The sequence below is a fragment of the Somniosus microcephalus genome, chromosome 1 (assembly GCF_052327205.1).
Source record: "Somniosus microcephalus isolate GS21.2 chromosome 1, FLI_Smic_1.0, whole genome shotgun sequence".
Lineage (NCBI taxonomy): Eukaryota > Metazoa > Chordata > Chondrichthyes > Squaliformes > Somniosidae > Somniosus > Somniosus microcephalus.
The window spans coordinates 342,637,215-342,651,281 of NC_140987.1; the positions used below are offsets into that span (position 1 = coordinate 342,637,215).

General features: G+C 46.8%; 1 protein-coding gene across 4 annotated transcripts in view; it reads left to right on the forward strand.

Annotated features, from left to right (window-relative positions):
* The first annotated feature begins 1,380 nt into the window (after positions 1–1,380).
* Positions 1,381–14,067, forward strand: part of LOC147124943 (ribosomal protein S6 kinase alpha-6) — a 141,391-nt gene continuing 128,704 nt past the window's right edge. For 2 of the 4 annotated variants that reach the window (XM_085995145.1, XM_085995160.1), the window contains exon 1: positions 1,383–1,585. In XM_085995145.1, coding sequence (XP_085851271.1) covers positions 1,526–1,585 — 60 coding nt within the window. In that variant the 5' untranslated portion in view covers positions 1,383–1,525. Of the gene's footprint in view, positions 1,586–14,067 lie in introns of all 4 variants that reach the window. The other 2 variants (XM_085995169.1, XM_085995153.1) reach the window with 2 other exon arrangements.

Sequence of the window (14,067 nt, forward strand, 5' to 3'; positions counted from 1 at the left end):
GAGCAGCATTAATCCCCAGTGATAAATGGGGAGAGCAGCATTAATCCCCAGTGATAAATGGGGGGAGCAGCATTAATCCCCAGTGATAAATGGGGAGAGCAGCATTAATCCCCAGTGATAAATGGGGAGAGCAGCATTAATTCCCAGTGATAAATGGGGAGAGCAGCATTAATCCCCAGTGATAAATGGGGAGAGCAGCATTAATCCCCACAGTGATAAATGGGGAGAGCAGCATTAATCCCCAGTGATAAATGGGGAGAGCAGCATTAATCCCCAGTGATAAATGGGGGGAGCAGCATTAATCCCCAGTGATAAATGGGGAGAGCAGCATTAATCCCCAGTGATAAATGGGGAGAGCAGCATTAATTCCCAGTGATAAATGGGGAGAGCAGCATTAATCCCCAGTGATAAATGGGGAGAGCAGCATTAATCCGCACAGTGATAAATGGGGAGAGCAGCATTAATCCCCAGTGATAAATGGGGAGAGCAGCATTAATCCCCACAGTGATAAATGGGGAGAGCAGCATTAATCACCAGTGATAAATGGGGAGAGCAGCATTAGTCCCCAGTGATAAATGAGGAGAGCAGCATTAATCCCGTGATAAATGGGGAGAGCAGCATTAATCCCCAGTGATAAATGGGGAGAGCAGCATTAATCCCCAGTGATAAATGGGGAGAGCAGCATTAATCCCCACAGTGATAAATGGGGAGAGCAGCATTAATCCCCAGTGATAAATGGGGAGAGCAGCATTTATCCCCAGTGATAAATGGTGAGAGCAGCATTAATCCCCACAGTGATAAATGGGGGAGCAGCATTAATCCCCAGTGATAAATGGGGAGAGCAGCATTAATCCCCAGTGATAAATGGGGAGAGCAGCATTAATCCCGTGATAAATAGGGAGAGCAGCATTAATCCCCAGTGATAAATGGGGGGAGCAGCATTAATCCCCACAGTGATAAATGGGGAGAGCAGCATTAATACCCAGTGATCAATGGGGAAAGCAGCATTAATCCCCAGTGATAAATGTGGAGAGCAGCATTAATCCCCACAGGTGACAGGAGGGAGCATCAAGCACAATAAGAAAAATACACAAAATATAAACAGGAAAGCGACAGCAACATGTGTACATCGAGTGTACATGCGCGTCACCGTGCTCGCCCCCGCGCGCGCCGGTTGCGCAGCCTTGACTCGTGGGTCGGGTTGGGGGCGTCAGCCGCAGACAGCAGCGCGGGCGGGCCGGTTGGCTGGCGCCATCTTGTGTGGGGCAGGCAATGTGCGCGCTGGTTGGCTGGCGCCATCTTGTGTGGGGCGTGCAATGCGGGCGCTGGTTGGCTGGCGTGTCAGCCATGTTGTGTGGGGCAAGGCGTGCGTTCGGCGGTTGGCTGGCGCCGGGCGCCATGTTGTGAGGGGCGGGCAGTGCGCGGGCGGGCCGGGCCTGGCCTGTGCGAGGAGAGGGAGGCCGGTTTTGTGTCCGTCCGCCAGCCCGCAGAATGAGCAGCGGCCGCGCCTGGCGGCGGCACTAGAATGCCGTTTGTACAGCTGGAGGAGCCGTGGCAAAAAATGGAGGTGTCCAGCGTGAGTGAGGTAGGAGCTCCCACAACCTAACCCGCGACAGAATTACCGCCCCCGGGATCCTCGCAGCCCTCGAGCCCCTACCTTTTGCCCAGTCACTTCCCACTCCCCGCCGGGTCCCTACCATTTGCCCAGTCACTGCCCCCCCGAATCTCTGCCCTTTGCCCAGTCACTTCCCACTCCCCGCCGGGTCTCTGCCCTTTGCCCAGTCACTGCCCCCTAAGTCCCTGCCCTTTGCCCAGTCACTGCCCCTGAAGTCCCTGCCCTTTGTCCAGTCACTGCCCCTGAAGTCCCTGCCCTTTGTCCAGTCACTGCCCCCTAAGTCCCTGCCCTTTGCCCAGTCACTGCCCCTGAAGTCCCTGCCCTTTGTTCAGTCACTGTCCCTTAAGTCCCTGCCCTTTGCCCAGTCACTGTCCCTTAAGTCCCTGCCCTTTGCCCAGTCCCTGCTACCCCCCTACCGGGTCCCTGCCCTTTGCCCAGTACTTGCCCTCTGAGTCCCTGCCCTTTGCCCAGTCATTGTCCCCCCTCGAGTCCCTGCTCTTTGCCCAGTCACTGCCCCCGAATCCCTGCCCTTTGCTCAGACGCTGCTCCCCCCCGAATTCCTGCCCTTTGCCCAGACGCTGCCCCCCCGAATCCCTGAGCTATGCCCAGTCACTGCCCCCTCTGAATCCCTGCCCTTTGCCCAGACGCTGCCCCCCGAATCCCTGACCTATGCCCAGTCACTGTCCCCTCCGAATCCCTGCCCTTTGCCCAGACACTGCCTCCTAAGTCCCTGCCCTTTGCCGTCACTGTCCCCCCCCCGAATCCCTGCCCTTTGCCGTCGCTGCCCCCTAAGTCCATGCCCTTTGCCCAGTCACTGTCCCCCATCCCAAGTCCCTGCCCTTTGCCCAGTCACTGCCCTTTGCCCAGTCACTGCCCCCTGAGCCTTTGCCCATTCACTGCCCCCCCCGAGTTACTGCCCGTCTTCACAGTCACTGACTGCAACGCCCCCGAGTCCTTTCCTTTCCCTGTATCTGTGCTAAGTGATTGTTGCTCTGTTGATTGCAGTGCCATGGTATCAATGGTCACTTACATTGCTGTACTAATGATTCCCTTTCTCAGTAAATGGCTCATTCACTGTCTCCACGATGTTAACTTGGAATAGACAGGAGCTGCTGGATAACTCTTCAGGTCCTCAGTGCTTGTGGTCTCCTGTAATTGTGAGACCCATCACTCACCAAAGCATTACCAAGTTACCCTAGTGTTGGACAGTGGGCTTTACTAAATAGTTTGATTCCCATCACTCTTGCCAGGGGAGAAAAGACTTGATGCTTGGCACTTAATGGCTTGTTATGTATTCAGGTTGCATGTCAGGATCTATCCTTGGCCCCCTCCTATTTCTCATTTGCATGATGCCCTTCTGCGACACCGGCTGAAAACGCAACGTCAGCTTCTACATGTACGCTGACGACACCCAACTCTACCTCACCACCACCTCTCTCTACCCCTCCGCTGTCTCTGAATTGTCAGACTGCTTGTCCGACATCCAGTACTGGATGAGCAGAAATTTTCTCCAATTAAATATTGGGAAGACGGAAGCCATTGTCTTCGATCTCAGCCACAAACTCTGTTCCCCAGCCACCGACTCAATCCCTCTCCCTAGTATTTGAGGCTGAACCAGACTGTTCGCAACCTTGGTGTCATATTTGTCCCAGAAATGAGCTTCCGACCACAAATCCATGCCAGAACTAAGACAGCCTATTTCCACCTCCGTAACCTCGCCTGTCTCCTCCCCTGCCTCGGCTCATTTGCTGCTGAAACCCTCATCCATGCCTTTGTTACCTCTAGACTTGACGATTCCAATGCACTCCTGGCCGACCTCCCACATTCTACCCAACGTAAACTTGAGGTCATCCAAAACTCTGCTGCCCGTGTCCTAACTCGCACCAAGTCCCGGTCACCTATCACCCCTGTGCTCGCTGACCTGCATAGGGTCCGTTAAGCAGCGCCTTGATTTTAAAATTCTCTCCCTTGTTTTCAAATCCCTCCATGGCCTTGCCCCTCCCTATCTCTGTAATCTCCTCCAGCCTCGCAACCAAAGATATCTGCGTTAAAGGCGCTATATAAATACAAGTTGTTGTCTATTGCTAATTAGTCAAGTCATGCCATCTCTATCCCATCCTTGCGCAGTTGCTGCGTAACAAAATTGGAGAACTAATGTTTTTAAATTCACTATGTAAATAACATTGTAAGTGGCAGTGAATTGAAGGCTGTAATTCAGGGGATTCCTCTCGTATTAACAAACTGGGTGATTTATGGTTTATTTTGGTTTAAAGGCCTATCCTATTTTATTGCTGAGCTGATGGACAAGGAACCATTTCCTAATCCTTTGCTGCCCTTGAGCTGACTGCTAGCAGATTATGGACGAGCAGACTGATCCCCTCTTTTTTTGTTTTGTGAAATAATTTTGGATGATGAGGTTCCCTTCATGTTTCATGTCATCCTTCCAGAATACAAGCTCCACTGTCTTTCCATTACTGCCTAGCTGTTTGCTAAATAAGCCTCAATCACTCTTTCTGGTAACCCGTCCCAGCAATACATCAGTGTGTGCGTATAAAAAAGTACTTCCTGACGTCTATCCTAAATTAGCCCTGAACCATTGCCCTCTTGTCATTTTCCGTTTCAAAGTATTGTTTTGGGTTTACTTTATCCTGCTAAGTATCATACTTCAAAGTTTCCTCTGAGCCATCTCTTTGAGGCTGAAGAGCTCTAGTTTCGAGGCTGAGGAGTTTTGTAATTCTTCCCATGGCACATCGGGATCTCAGTGTGGTAGGAATCATGTGTGCAAACCCACATCCTGCCACTCGGCGCCACATGTGCTGCACCACCTCGATTTCAGTGTTCGGGCAGGAAAGTAGGTTTTGATGTAAAATTGGAGAAAAGGTGATTTTTAAAAACAGTAATTAGGTATCATGGTTAGAAATTATTTTTCTCAATCCAATCAGCTTGACAGTGAAAAGCTCACCTCCCATATAGTGGGATCTGGTTTTTGATGAGTTTTGCAGATTCTTTGGCTACTGCATGAAGTGCCTCAGTGGTGTGTGCTCTCACTTCCTGAGAAAGAAAGTTGGGGGCGGGAGGGGGAGAGAGACAGAGATCTTGCCTATAAAGCAAACCTTATGTCACCTCGTCACAGTGTGCTGGTCAAGGTTCGTGAGCCTGCCATACTGGATTGTGGAAGAACATATGGCAACAGGAAGACAGTAAAAGTTACTTCTTCTCTTCCCTCTGCGCCCGCCCCCCCCCCCCCCCCCCAAAAAAAAATCATGCTTTGCAGCTGCAGGTTATCTGGTAATTCACACAATTAGTATTTTTGTTTAAAGTTTTAATTATTGAATTCTGCAATGCATTGTTTGTGACCACACAAGGCAATTTTTTCTTAGTGTTCAGTGGCTCTATTTCAGTGCTTAGAAATTATATACTGTCCCCTCGCCTCAGACTCATCCAGGTCGCGCGGTCTGCCTAGGTTTGTCTCGCGGGGTAATGAAGTAATGTTTAGCCTATTCTACCCTTCTAATGTACCTGTCTCTGCTTCTACATTAAGGAATTGTCTGCACATTTAAAAAAAAATTGTCCTGTTCAAACGTTTGTAGTATGTTTTGCTGTTGTCAGTGCAACATTTTATTTGATCTTTATATGGTATAAGTGTTCCATAATTCAGTGTATAATTGGCAATATTACACTGAATTTGGCACCAACTGTTCATTTTCACCAGAGGTAGAATAAGGTTACGATTTAGGTTTCAACAACAACTTGCATTTATATAGCGCCTTTAATGTAGTAAAACGTTCCAAGGCACTTAACAGGAGCCATTATCAAACAAAATTTAACTCCGAGCCATATAAAGAGATATTAGGACAGGTGACCGAAAGCTTGGTCGAAGAGGTACGTTTTAAGGAGCATCTTAAAAGAGGAGAGCAAGGTAGAGAGGCGGAGAAGTTTAGGGAGGGAATTCCAGAGCTAGAGCCTTGGCAGCTGAATGCACGCCTGCCAGTGGTGGAGCGAAGAAAATCGGGGATGTGTAAGAGGCCAGAATTGGAGGAGTGCGGAGATCTCGGGGTGGGGGGGTTGTGGGGCTGGAGGAAGTTACAAAGATAGGAAGGGGTGTGGCCATGGAGGGATTTGAAAACCAGGATGAACATTTTTTAATCGAGGCGTTGCTAGACCAGGAGCCAATGTAGGTCAGTGAGTACAGGGGTGATGGGTGAACGGGAGTTGGCGCAAGTTAGGATACAAGCAGCAGAGCTTTGGATGAGCTCAAGTTTATGGAGTGTGCAAGGTAGGAGACCAGCCAGGAGTGCATTGGAATAGTCGAGACTGGAGGCAACAAAGGTGTGGTTGAGGGTTTCAGCAACAGGTGAGCTGAGGCGGGCAGAGACGGGCGAGGTTACGGAGGTAGAAGCTTTGAATTATCTAGTAAAATAGATAAGGGAGAAGCAGTGGATGTGGTGTATTTGGACTTTCAGAAGGCTTTCGATAAGGTCCCGCATAAGAGATTAGCGTGTAAAGTTAAAGCACATGGGATTGGAGGTAAGTTACTGACTTGGATAGAGAACTGATTGGCAGACAGGTAGCAAAGAGTTGGAATAAACAGGTCTTTTTCTGACAATGACTAGTGGGGTACTGCAGGGATCGGTGCTAGGACCCCAGCTATTCACAATATATATTAATGATATAGACAAGAGGATTAGATGTAATATCTCCAAGTTTGCAGATGACATAAAGCTGGGTAGGCGTGTGTGCTGTGAGGAGGATGCCAAGAAACTCCAGAATGATTTGGACAAGTTGGGTGATTGGGCAGATGCAGTATAATGTGGATAAATGCGAGGTTATCCACTTTGGTGGCAAAAACAGGAAGGCAGATTATTATCTGAATGGCAGTAGATTGGGAGAAGGGGAAGTGCAACGAGACCTGGGTGTCCTTGTGCACCAGTCGCTGAAGGTAAGCACGCGGGTGTGAGGATATAGAATGCAAAATATGGTACCAACTCGCGTCGCATGGCCAAGGACCCTGTCAATCTAAAATGGAGGATCCTGTCAGCATAAAATGGTGGTGAAATGTCGACATCGCTGAGTCACTTGTATATTGTATAAGAATTGATCACGTTGAGAATATCATTTCAAGAAACAGAAACTGTAAAAACAGCAGAAAAGTAAAGAGGGCTAACCATGATACCTGATCTTTTGTTAACGAGGCTGGCACCCATGATGTCACACCTTGCTGATAGGAACAATAGCAGAAACTGTACAAACATTAGGTGATTGCAAACGCATTACCATAATGATTAGGTGATCGTGAAACCATTACCAGGATATTTACTTTAACTGTAAACCACTCAGTAAAATGTGACTTCTTTATTTCAAACTGCCAGGCCAGGAAATCAAATTAAATGTATACGTGCCCAGCTCGGGATTGGTGCAGACTGTACGATGTGTTAATGTCTTCTCAAATGCAAGTATAATAATGTAGCACACTGTATGAGAACTTACTTGCTCTGGTGGAACCTGTCGGACTCTACTGGAGTCAGGACTGTGCTGTATCAGAGTAAGTCTCCCGGGATGACGAAATAAAACTGTTGAACGCAACCAACCGGTATTCGACTCAGTGTTTGTACTGAACCAGATTGAGGGCAAAAGAATCGGATTCCACAGGTGCAGCAGGCGGTTAAGAAGGCAAATGGTATCTTGGCCTTCGTAGCGAGAGGATTCGAGTACAGGAGCAAGGATGTCTTGCTGCAGTTGTACAGGACCTTGGTGAGACCACACCTTGAGTATTGTGTGCAGTTTTGGTCGCCTTATCTGAGGAAGGATGTTCTTGCCATGGAGGGAGTGCAACGAAGATTCACCAGGCTGATACCTGGGATGGCAGGAATGACGTATGAGGAGAGATTGGGTTGATTAGGCTTATATTCGTTGGAGTTTAGAAGAATGAGAGGGGAGCTCATTGAAACTTATAAAATTCTAACAGGACTGGACAGACTAGATGCAGGAAGGATGTTCCTGATGGCGGGGGAGCCCAGAACTAGGGGTCACAGTCTAAAGATAAGGGGTAAGCCATTTAGGACAGAGATGAGGAGGAATTTCTTCACCCAGAGAGTGGTGAACCTGTGGAATTCTCTACCACAGAAGGCAGTTGAGGCCAATTCATTAAATATATTCAAGAAGGAGTTAGATATATTTCTTAAGGCTAAAGGGATCAAGGGATATGGGGAGAAAGCAGGGACAGGGTACTGAATTTGGATGATCAGCCATGATATTGAATGGCGGAGCAGGATCGAGGGGCTGAATGGCCTACTCCTAGCTTCTATGTCTGTTTCTAGTATCCCACATTACAGCTGTGACTGCACTCCAAATGTACTTCATTGGCTTTAAAGCACTTTGGGATGTCCGGTAGTCGTGAAAGATGCTATATAAATGCAAATCTTTCTTTTCTTTTGATTACCTGCAACAAGCCGAATGTAAACTTCAATTTAGGTTGATGATCTGAACAAGCATCAGCTAATTTTAAATTTTAGCCAAATTAGTGGGAAAGCACAGGACATGTCTTATGACCATGGCCCAGAAATTCGGATCGGGGGCTTCCCGTGGGTGCAAGCCCCCGATCTGCACTTACCTTGCTCGCCGGCCGTTGAGCTTGTGGGCCCCCGTGGAATTCCGATCCGGGGCCTGGTCCAGCTGCCGGCACGCAGTGCTTGCGTATCCCAGGGACGCAGTTCGTTCGATGCGTCCCCTGGGATCACGTGGGCCATGGGGAGCCAATCGGAGCAGGGAATGCTCCATTCGTAAGTCTGACAGGAAGTGCTGTCAAGACTTATAAATACTACAGCCCCAAAACAGCACTAAATCTTCAAATACATTTTTTTTTCAAATCACATTTTTAAAATAAATTATAAATTACATGAAATAACTTTTAAACAATCATTTAAATTTTTGAAAAAATAATTTTATTTTCTAACAGGGCTAAAATTAAACTTACCTTGCTTTAAAGTATTTAAAAATAATAAACCTGTGGAAAAAAATGTTTTAATTTTAATTAATTCACCACTTACCTTGTAACAAGCAGGCCTTACGCCTGCTTTTTACATTTCTAACTTCTGGAGACTTACCCTCCCGGGAAAACCTGCGCACGCGTTTGACCTCTGAACCCCTTCGTTCAGAGGAACGGATGTTCCGGTTTCCCGCGCATGCGCAGTGCATGCAGGAAACCGGCACTTCCATTGGGCCTACGGGTGAGTACCCCGTGCGTACTCACCCGTGGAGACCCAAATTTCTGGGCCCATGTATTTGGAAAGACACATTATTCAACAGTATGACTTGCAGTCCCTCTTTAATGTGCATATATAATGCACACGGGTTGTGGCTCATGGGCGATTCAAGTCTGTGTATTGGCTCTCCACAGCAATGTGAAATTTCAATTACCTGCCACTCTGCCTTGAATACCATAGAGAGACACCGTTCCCAATACCAGATGTCTGTATTGGCCATTAATGTAACTGTCTTTCACTGCCAACAGGATATATGCATGTTGGGTCCCACAGGCCTATGCAGCTTCTAAGTGTTGAAATTTTAATTTGTTTTCACTGGCCATTGTTTTCTCCTGCTGCCAGAATAGGTAGCGTCAACATTCTGGTTCTCCTTTTTCCTCAACACCTGATTCTCTCTGTTCCTTCATTTGCTTCCTGTCTGATTTGCTTACTGTTTCCTTGTTTGCAGCAATGCACAGGCCCCCCCCCCCCACCCTTCTCTGTTTTTCCTCTGTCCAACTCCACTAACTAAACTTAATCATCTGGTTGTAAGGGAGATAGAAAAAATAATAGAATGTATAAGGGGACATAGCAAGTTAAAGCACTGACCTGGAGATACACAGGTTCAATATTATCTGCTCTACAAAGTTACTGATCTTGGTTCCAATGATATAGAGGGGCTGAGTTGAGGGCAAGTGCCTCCTCGTGGCTGGGGAAGTGAGCACTGGAGGGAGTGTCATGACTGGGTTGCTGTATGTTCCTCAAGTGATCGACTGAGAGCAGCCTTAGTGAAGGCCTGATGATTGCAGTAAGCTCTGTATTATGAAAGAAAGGAAAAAGTCAAAAGGAGGAGGAAATTGAAAAGCAAGAGGAGAATTCCACGTTAATTCCAATGCAGTTAATTTATCCAGAGTAACGACGTCACTAATAAAAAAAAATTCTCTAGTAATTTTGGAATGCACATTACAGTAATCCCTCCCCAACCACGGGGGATACGTCCCTGAAAACCCCCGTGGTTGGTAAAACCGCGGTTGGCAAATATAAGACCTTATGGGAAAAATGGGGTTAGGGGGAACGCGGCCGCATTTACACTCGTCAGAGCCTAAGTAAGTTGCTTTATTTTAAATAACACAATAAAAAAGATCATCAATCGAGGGGGGTGAATGCAGAGAAGCGACATCGTGGCTGGTTGATGCAACTGGGTCATCAACTGGGCGGTTTCTTAAAGAATTCTGCGATGGATGGTTGACTTTTTTTTTCTGAATATCTTTCTGGACCTGCTTGTATGGTCTCATTAAATCCTCCAAACTTCACTTGAATTTTAAACTACACTCCAAGAATGGGTCTGAGAAATTAGTAGCAAGGAGCATTGCCTTGCTAAGGTCGGCACTTGTCATTTTTGACTTCTCCACCATATCCTCGTCTTCGTCCTCTGCCTCGCTAGAATGCTGTATCAGTCTATTAACGACATCTAATTTCCTATCTAAGGTTAGTACATTCCTTGCCCTTTTCGCTATTGATTAACCTTTACCACTGAGATTACGTTTAGGGGCCATGATTAAGGGCTAAACAGAACAATACAATACTGTAATTAAAGGCAAAATGGGTAGCAACGAGACGACATTCACACACACACACACACAGTATTTCCACGAGTGGCGTGAGACCACGCATGGTAGTAAATATGCTCAAAAGAGTGGCGCGGATGAATGGAGTCTCATGTTTGGAAGCGCGACCCGTGAAACTTGAAAATTAAAAACCGCGTATATGCAAAATTCACTGCCGCGGTTGGCAAAATTTGTCGCAAAAAGGAAACCGTGTATACTTGAAATCCGCGTATGGTAAAACCGTGGTTGGGGCGGGATTTCTGTATATGTATATGAGGCTAAATTTGACTCCATTTTGTATTCAACATTGAAAAAATGGAGCAAGTTATGAAGCACTGGATTAAGGTGTAGATACTGTAGTACGGTTAGCTTGGTTTTTAAGCTGGTCTGGTGAAACGTGGACTCAAAAGTTAATTTTTATTATAAGTACACTATGCCAAAAAAATGGGGTGGGGGGGGTCCCTTAAAGGAGAAGAAGTCCAATCTTTCTTTTGAAATGTTAAAAGAATACTCCATGGTGAGATCCGAGACAGTGAGCAATAGCCAGGAAAATTACTTTAAACAAAATTTGTTTATGGGATGCGGTTGTCGCTGGCAAGGCCAGCATTTATTGCCCATCCCTAGTTGCCCTTGAGAAGGTGGTGGTGAGCCGCCTTTTTGAACCGCTGCAGTCCGTGTGGTGAAGGTACTCCCACGGTGCTGTTAGGTAGGGAGTTTCCAGGGTTTTGACCCAGCGACGATGAAGGATCGGCGATATACTTCTAAGTTAAGATGGTGTGTGACTTGGAGGTGGTGGTGTTCCCATGCGCCTGCTGCCCTTGTCCTTCTGGGTGGAAGAGGTCGCGGGTTTGTGAGGTGCTGCCGAAGAAGCCTTGGCGAGTTGCTGCAGTGCATCTTGTAGATGGTACGCAGTGCATCTTGTAGATGGTACACACTGCAGCCACTGTATGCCGGTGGTGGAGGGAGTGAATGTTTAAGGTGGTGGATGGGGTGCCGATCAAGCAGGCTGTTTTGTCCTGGATGGTGTTGAGCTTCTTGAGAGTTGTTGGAGCGGCACTCATCCAGGCAAGTGGAGAGTATTCCATCTCGTTCCTTACTTGTGCCTTGTAGACGGTGGAAAGGCTTTGGGGAGTCACGAGGTGAGACACTCGCCGCAGAATACCTGGCCTCTGACCTGCTCTTGTTGCCACAGTATTTATGTGGCTGGTCCAATTAAGTTTCTGGTCAATGATGACCCCCAGAATGATGTTGGTGGGGGATTCGGCGATGATAATACCGTTGAATGTCAAGGGCAGGTGGATAGACTCTCGCTAGTGGAGATAGTCATTGCCTGGCACTTGTGTGGCGTGAATGTTATCTGCCACTTATCGGCCCAAGCCTGAATGTCGTCCAGGCCTTGTTGCATATGGGCATGGACTGCTTTATTATCTGAGGAGTTGTGAATGGTGCTGAACACTGTGCAGTCATCAGCGAACATCCCCATTTCTGACCTTATGTTGGAGGGAAGGTCATTGATGAAGCAGCTGAAGATAGTTGGGCCTAGGACACTGCCGTGAGGGACTCCTGCAGTGATGTCTTGGGGCTGTGATGATTGACCTTCAACCACCACAACCATCTTCCTTTGTTCTATGTATGACTCCAGCCAGTGGAGCGTTTTGCCCCCGATTCCCATTGACTTCAGTTTTACTAGGGCTCCTTGATGCCAGACTCAGTCAAATGCTGCCTTGATGTCAAGGGCAGTCACTCTCACCTCTCCTCTGGAATTCAGCTCCTTTGTCCATGTTTGGACCAAGGCTGTAATGAGGTCGGGAGCCGAGTGGTCTTGGCAGAACCCAAACTGGGCATCAGTGAGCAGGTTATTGGTGCGTAAGTGCTGCTTGATAGCACTGTCGACGACACCTTCCATCAATTTGCTGATGATTGAGACTTCCCCCGGGTATAACTAAAAAAGATAAGAAAAAATTGGAATTTTACTTTAAAAAAAATTAACAGCTGGTGGCAAGATTCATGATCGGGGCTGTTCTCTTTGTTGTTTTTCAGAGGCTGGGGTAATTAGTGTTTCTTTACTCAACTTTGACTTCCAGCACCCTTTGCTTATTAAGGTTTTTAGAAGGGGAGGGAGTGCCGGGAACTAAGGTCTAAGTGAGGAGCATCAAGTTTTAGGTCTTAATACACCTAGTTACAGTTGGGGCACCAGGCAACATGTTGTGAATTTGTAACTAAGGTATCGTACAAGTATCTTTTTCCGGAAGTGCACCTGCAGGGTTTATCCTAGTGTATATATTCATTTAAATTTCAGTATTTGCAAATAATACTCGTCTTCTGTTTACCTACCAGACTTATAGAAGGCAATGTACCATAGTGGCTCTGGGCGATCTCAAGTACTGTAATAATGATTGATAGCAGGCCCTACAAACCTGTTGTAAAGTAAAGGTGTGCGGTGTGTACATCAGAGCAAAAATTTACCATGCTTAGTACTTTCTTTAAAAAAAAAATCAAACCATTGCATGTAGAAACAGTCCATTACTGTGTATTAATCAGTAGGCAGTGTCATAGAAGGATTGATGTGAACCTTTTTATGGACATTCTCAGCCATTTTTGAGTGGCCATGCGCCCACAGCACAAAACTGAGCACAAAATATTGGTCTGACTTGGACCTCGTGGTCTGCTGTGGTGGGGTCGCGGCACGTTTTGGAGCAGCGGTCAAGAGAGTGCAGTTTGCATCTGGCCCACCATAAACCTAATCTGAGCAGCTTCTGACTGGCATTCAGTTCCAAAAGCGGGGTGGGGGGGATGCATTGTTCTACATCACTGGCATTCCTCACCTTGACAACACAATAACTTGGAATTAGGATCATTTCTGGTACCCTGGGCTTTTGAGAGGAAGCTCTGTACAGTTAAGCTTGTTATAGATGAATTTTAATAGGATTTCCCCAGTCAGTAATTTTGTTAATTATATACAGTGCTCTTTAAAACCATAGAGAACATAGTGTAGATTCACTTACACCAGGGATGGGAAACAATAATTTGGGAGCCTGGGATAATTTCCACTGGAACTGAGGCTATTTCGTTTGGTTGGGGCGTTAGAGATGATGGAGTCATCAGTTAAAGATGAGAGGTCAGGTGATGTTTATTTATGCAGAGAGATGGAGCATGGAATGCTTTGCCACAGGGAGTGGTTGACGGAGAGACCGTTGCATTTTGTAAGGGAAGAATGGATACATATTTGAAGCAGAAGATGATATGGAGAGATAGCAGGGCAGTGGGATTAGCTTTGGATTACTCGAGCAAAGAGCTTGTCAGACACAATGAGACAAATAGCCCCCTTCAGTGCTGTAATCTGCTATTGGTCTTTGTGAAGATATGAAACAAGTAGTTCTCTGGTGGCATGGGTTCTGAACATTCTGCACATGAGCTTGTTTGCAACACATTTCACAAACTAGGACTCTAAATCTGTTTTAAATTCTGTAAAGTGATCTGTTTGTGTTCTTCCCTCTCTTCCTCGCCCCACCTTCTGAATAGTTAGCTAATGAATGAATCAGAGTATACTTGTTGGGGGGGAGGGGATGCATTGATTATTAGTTCAGTGAAGCAAAACTAACCC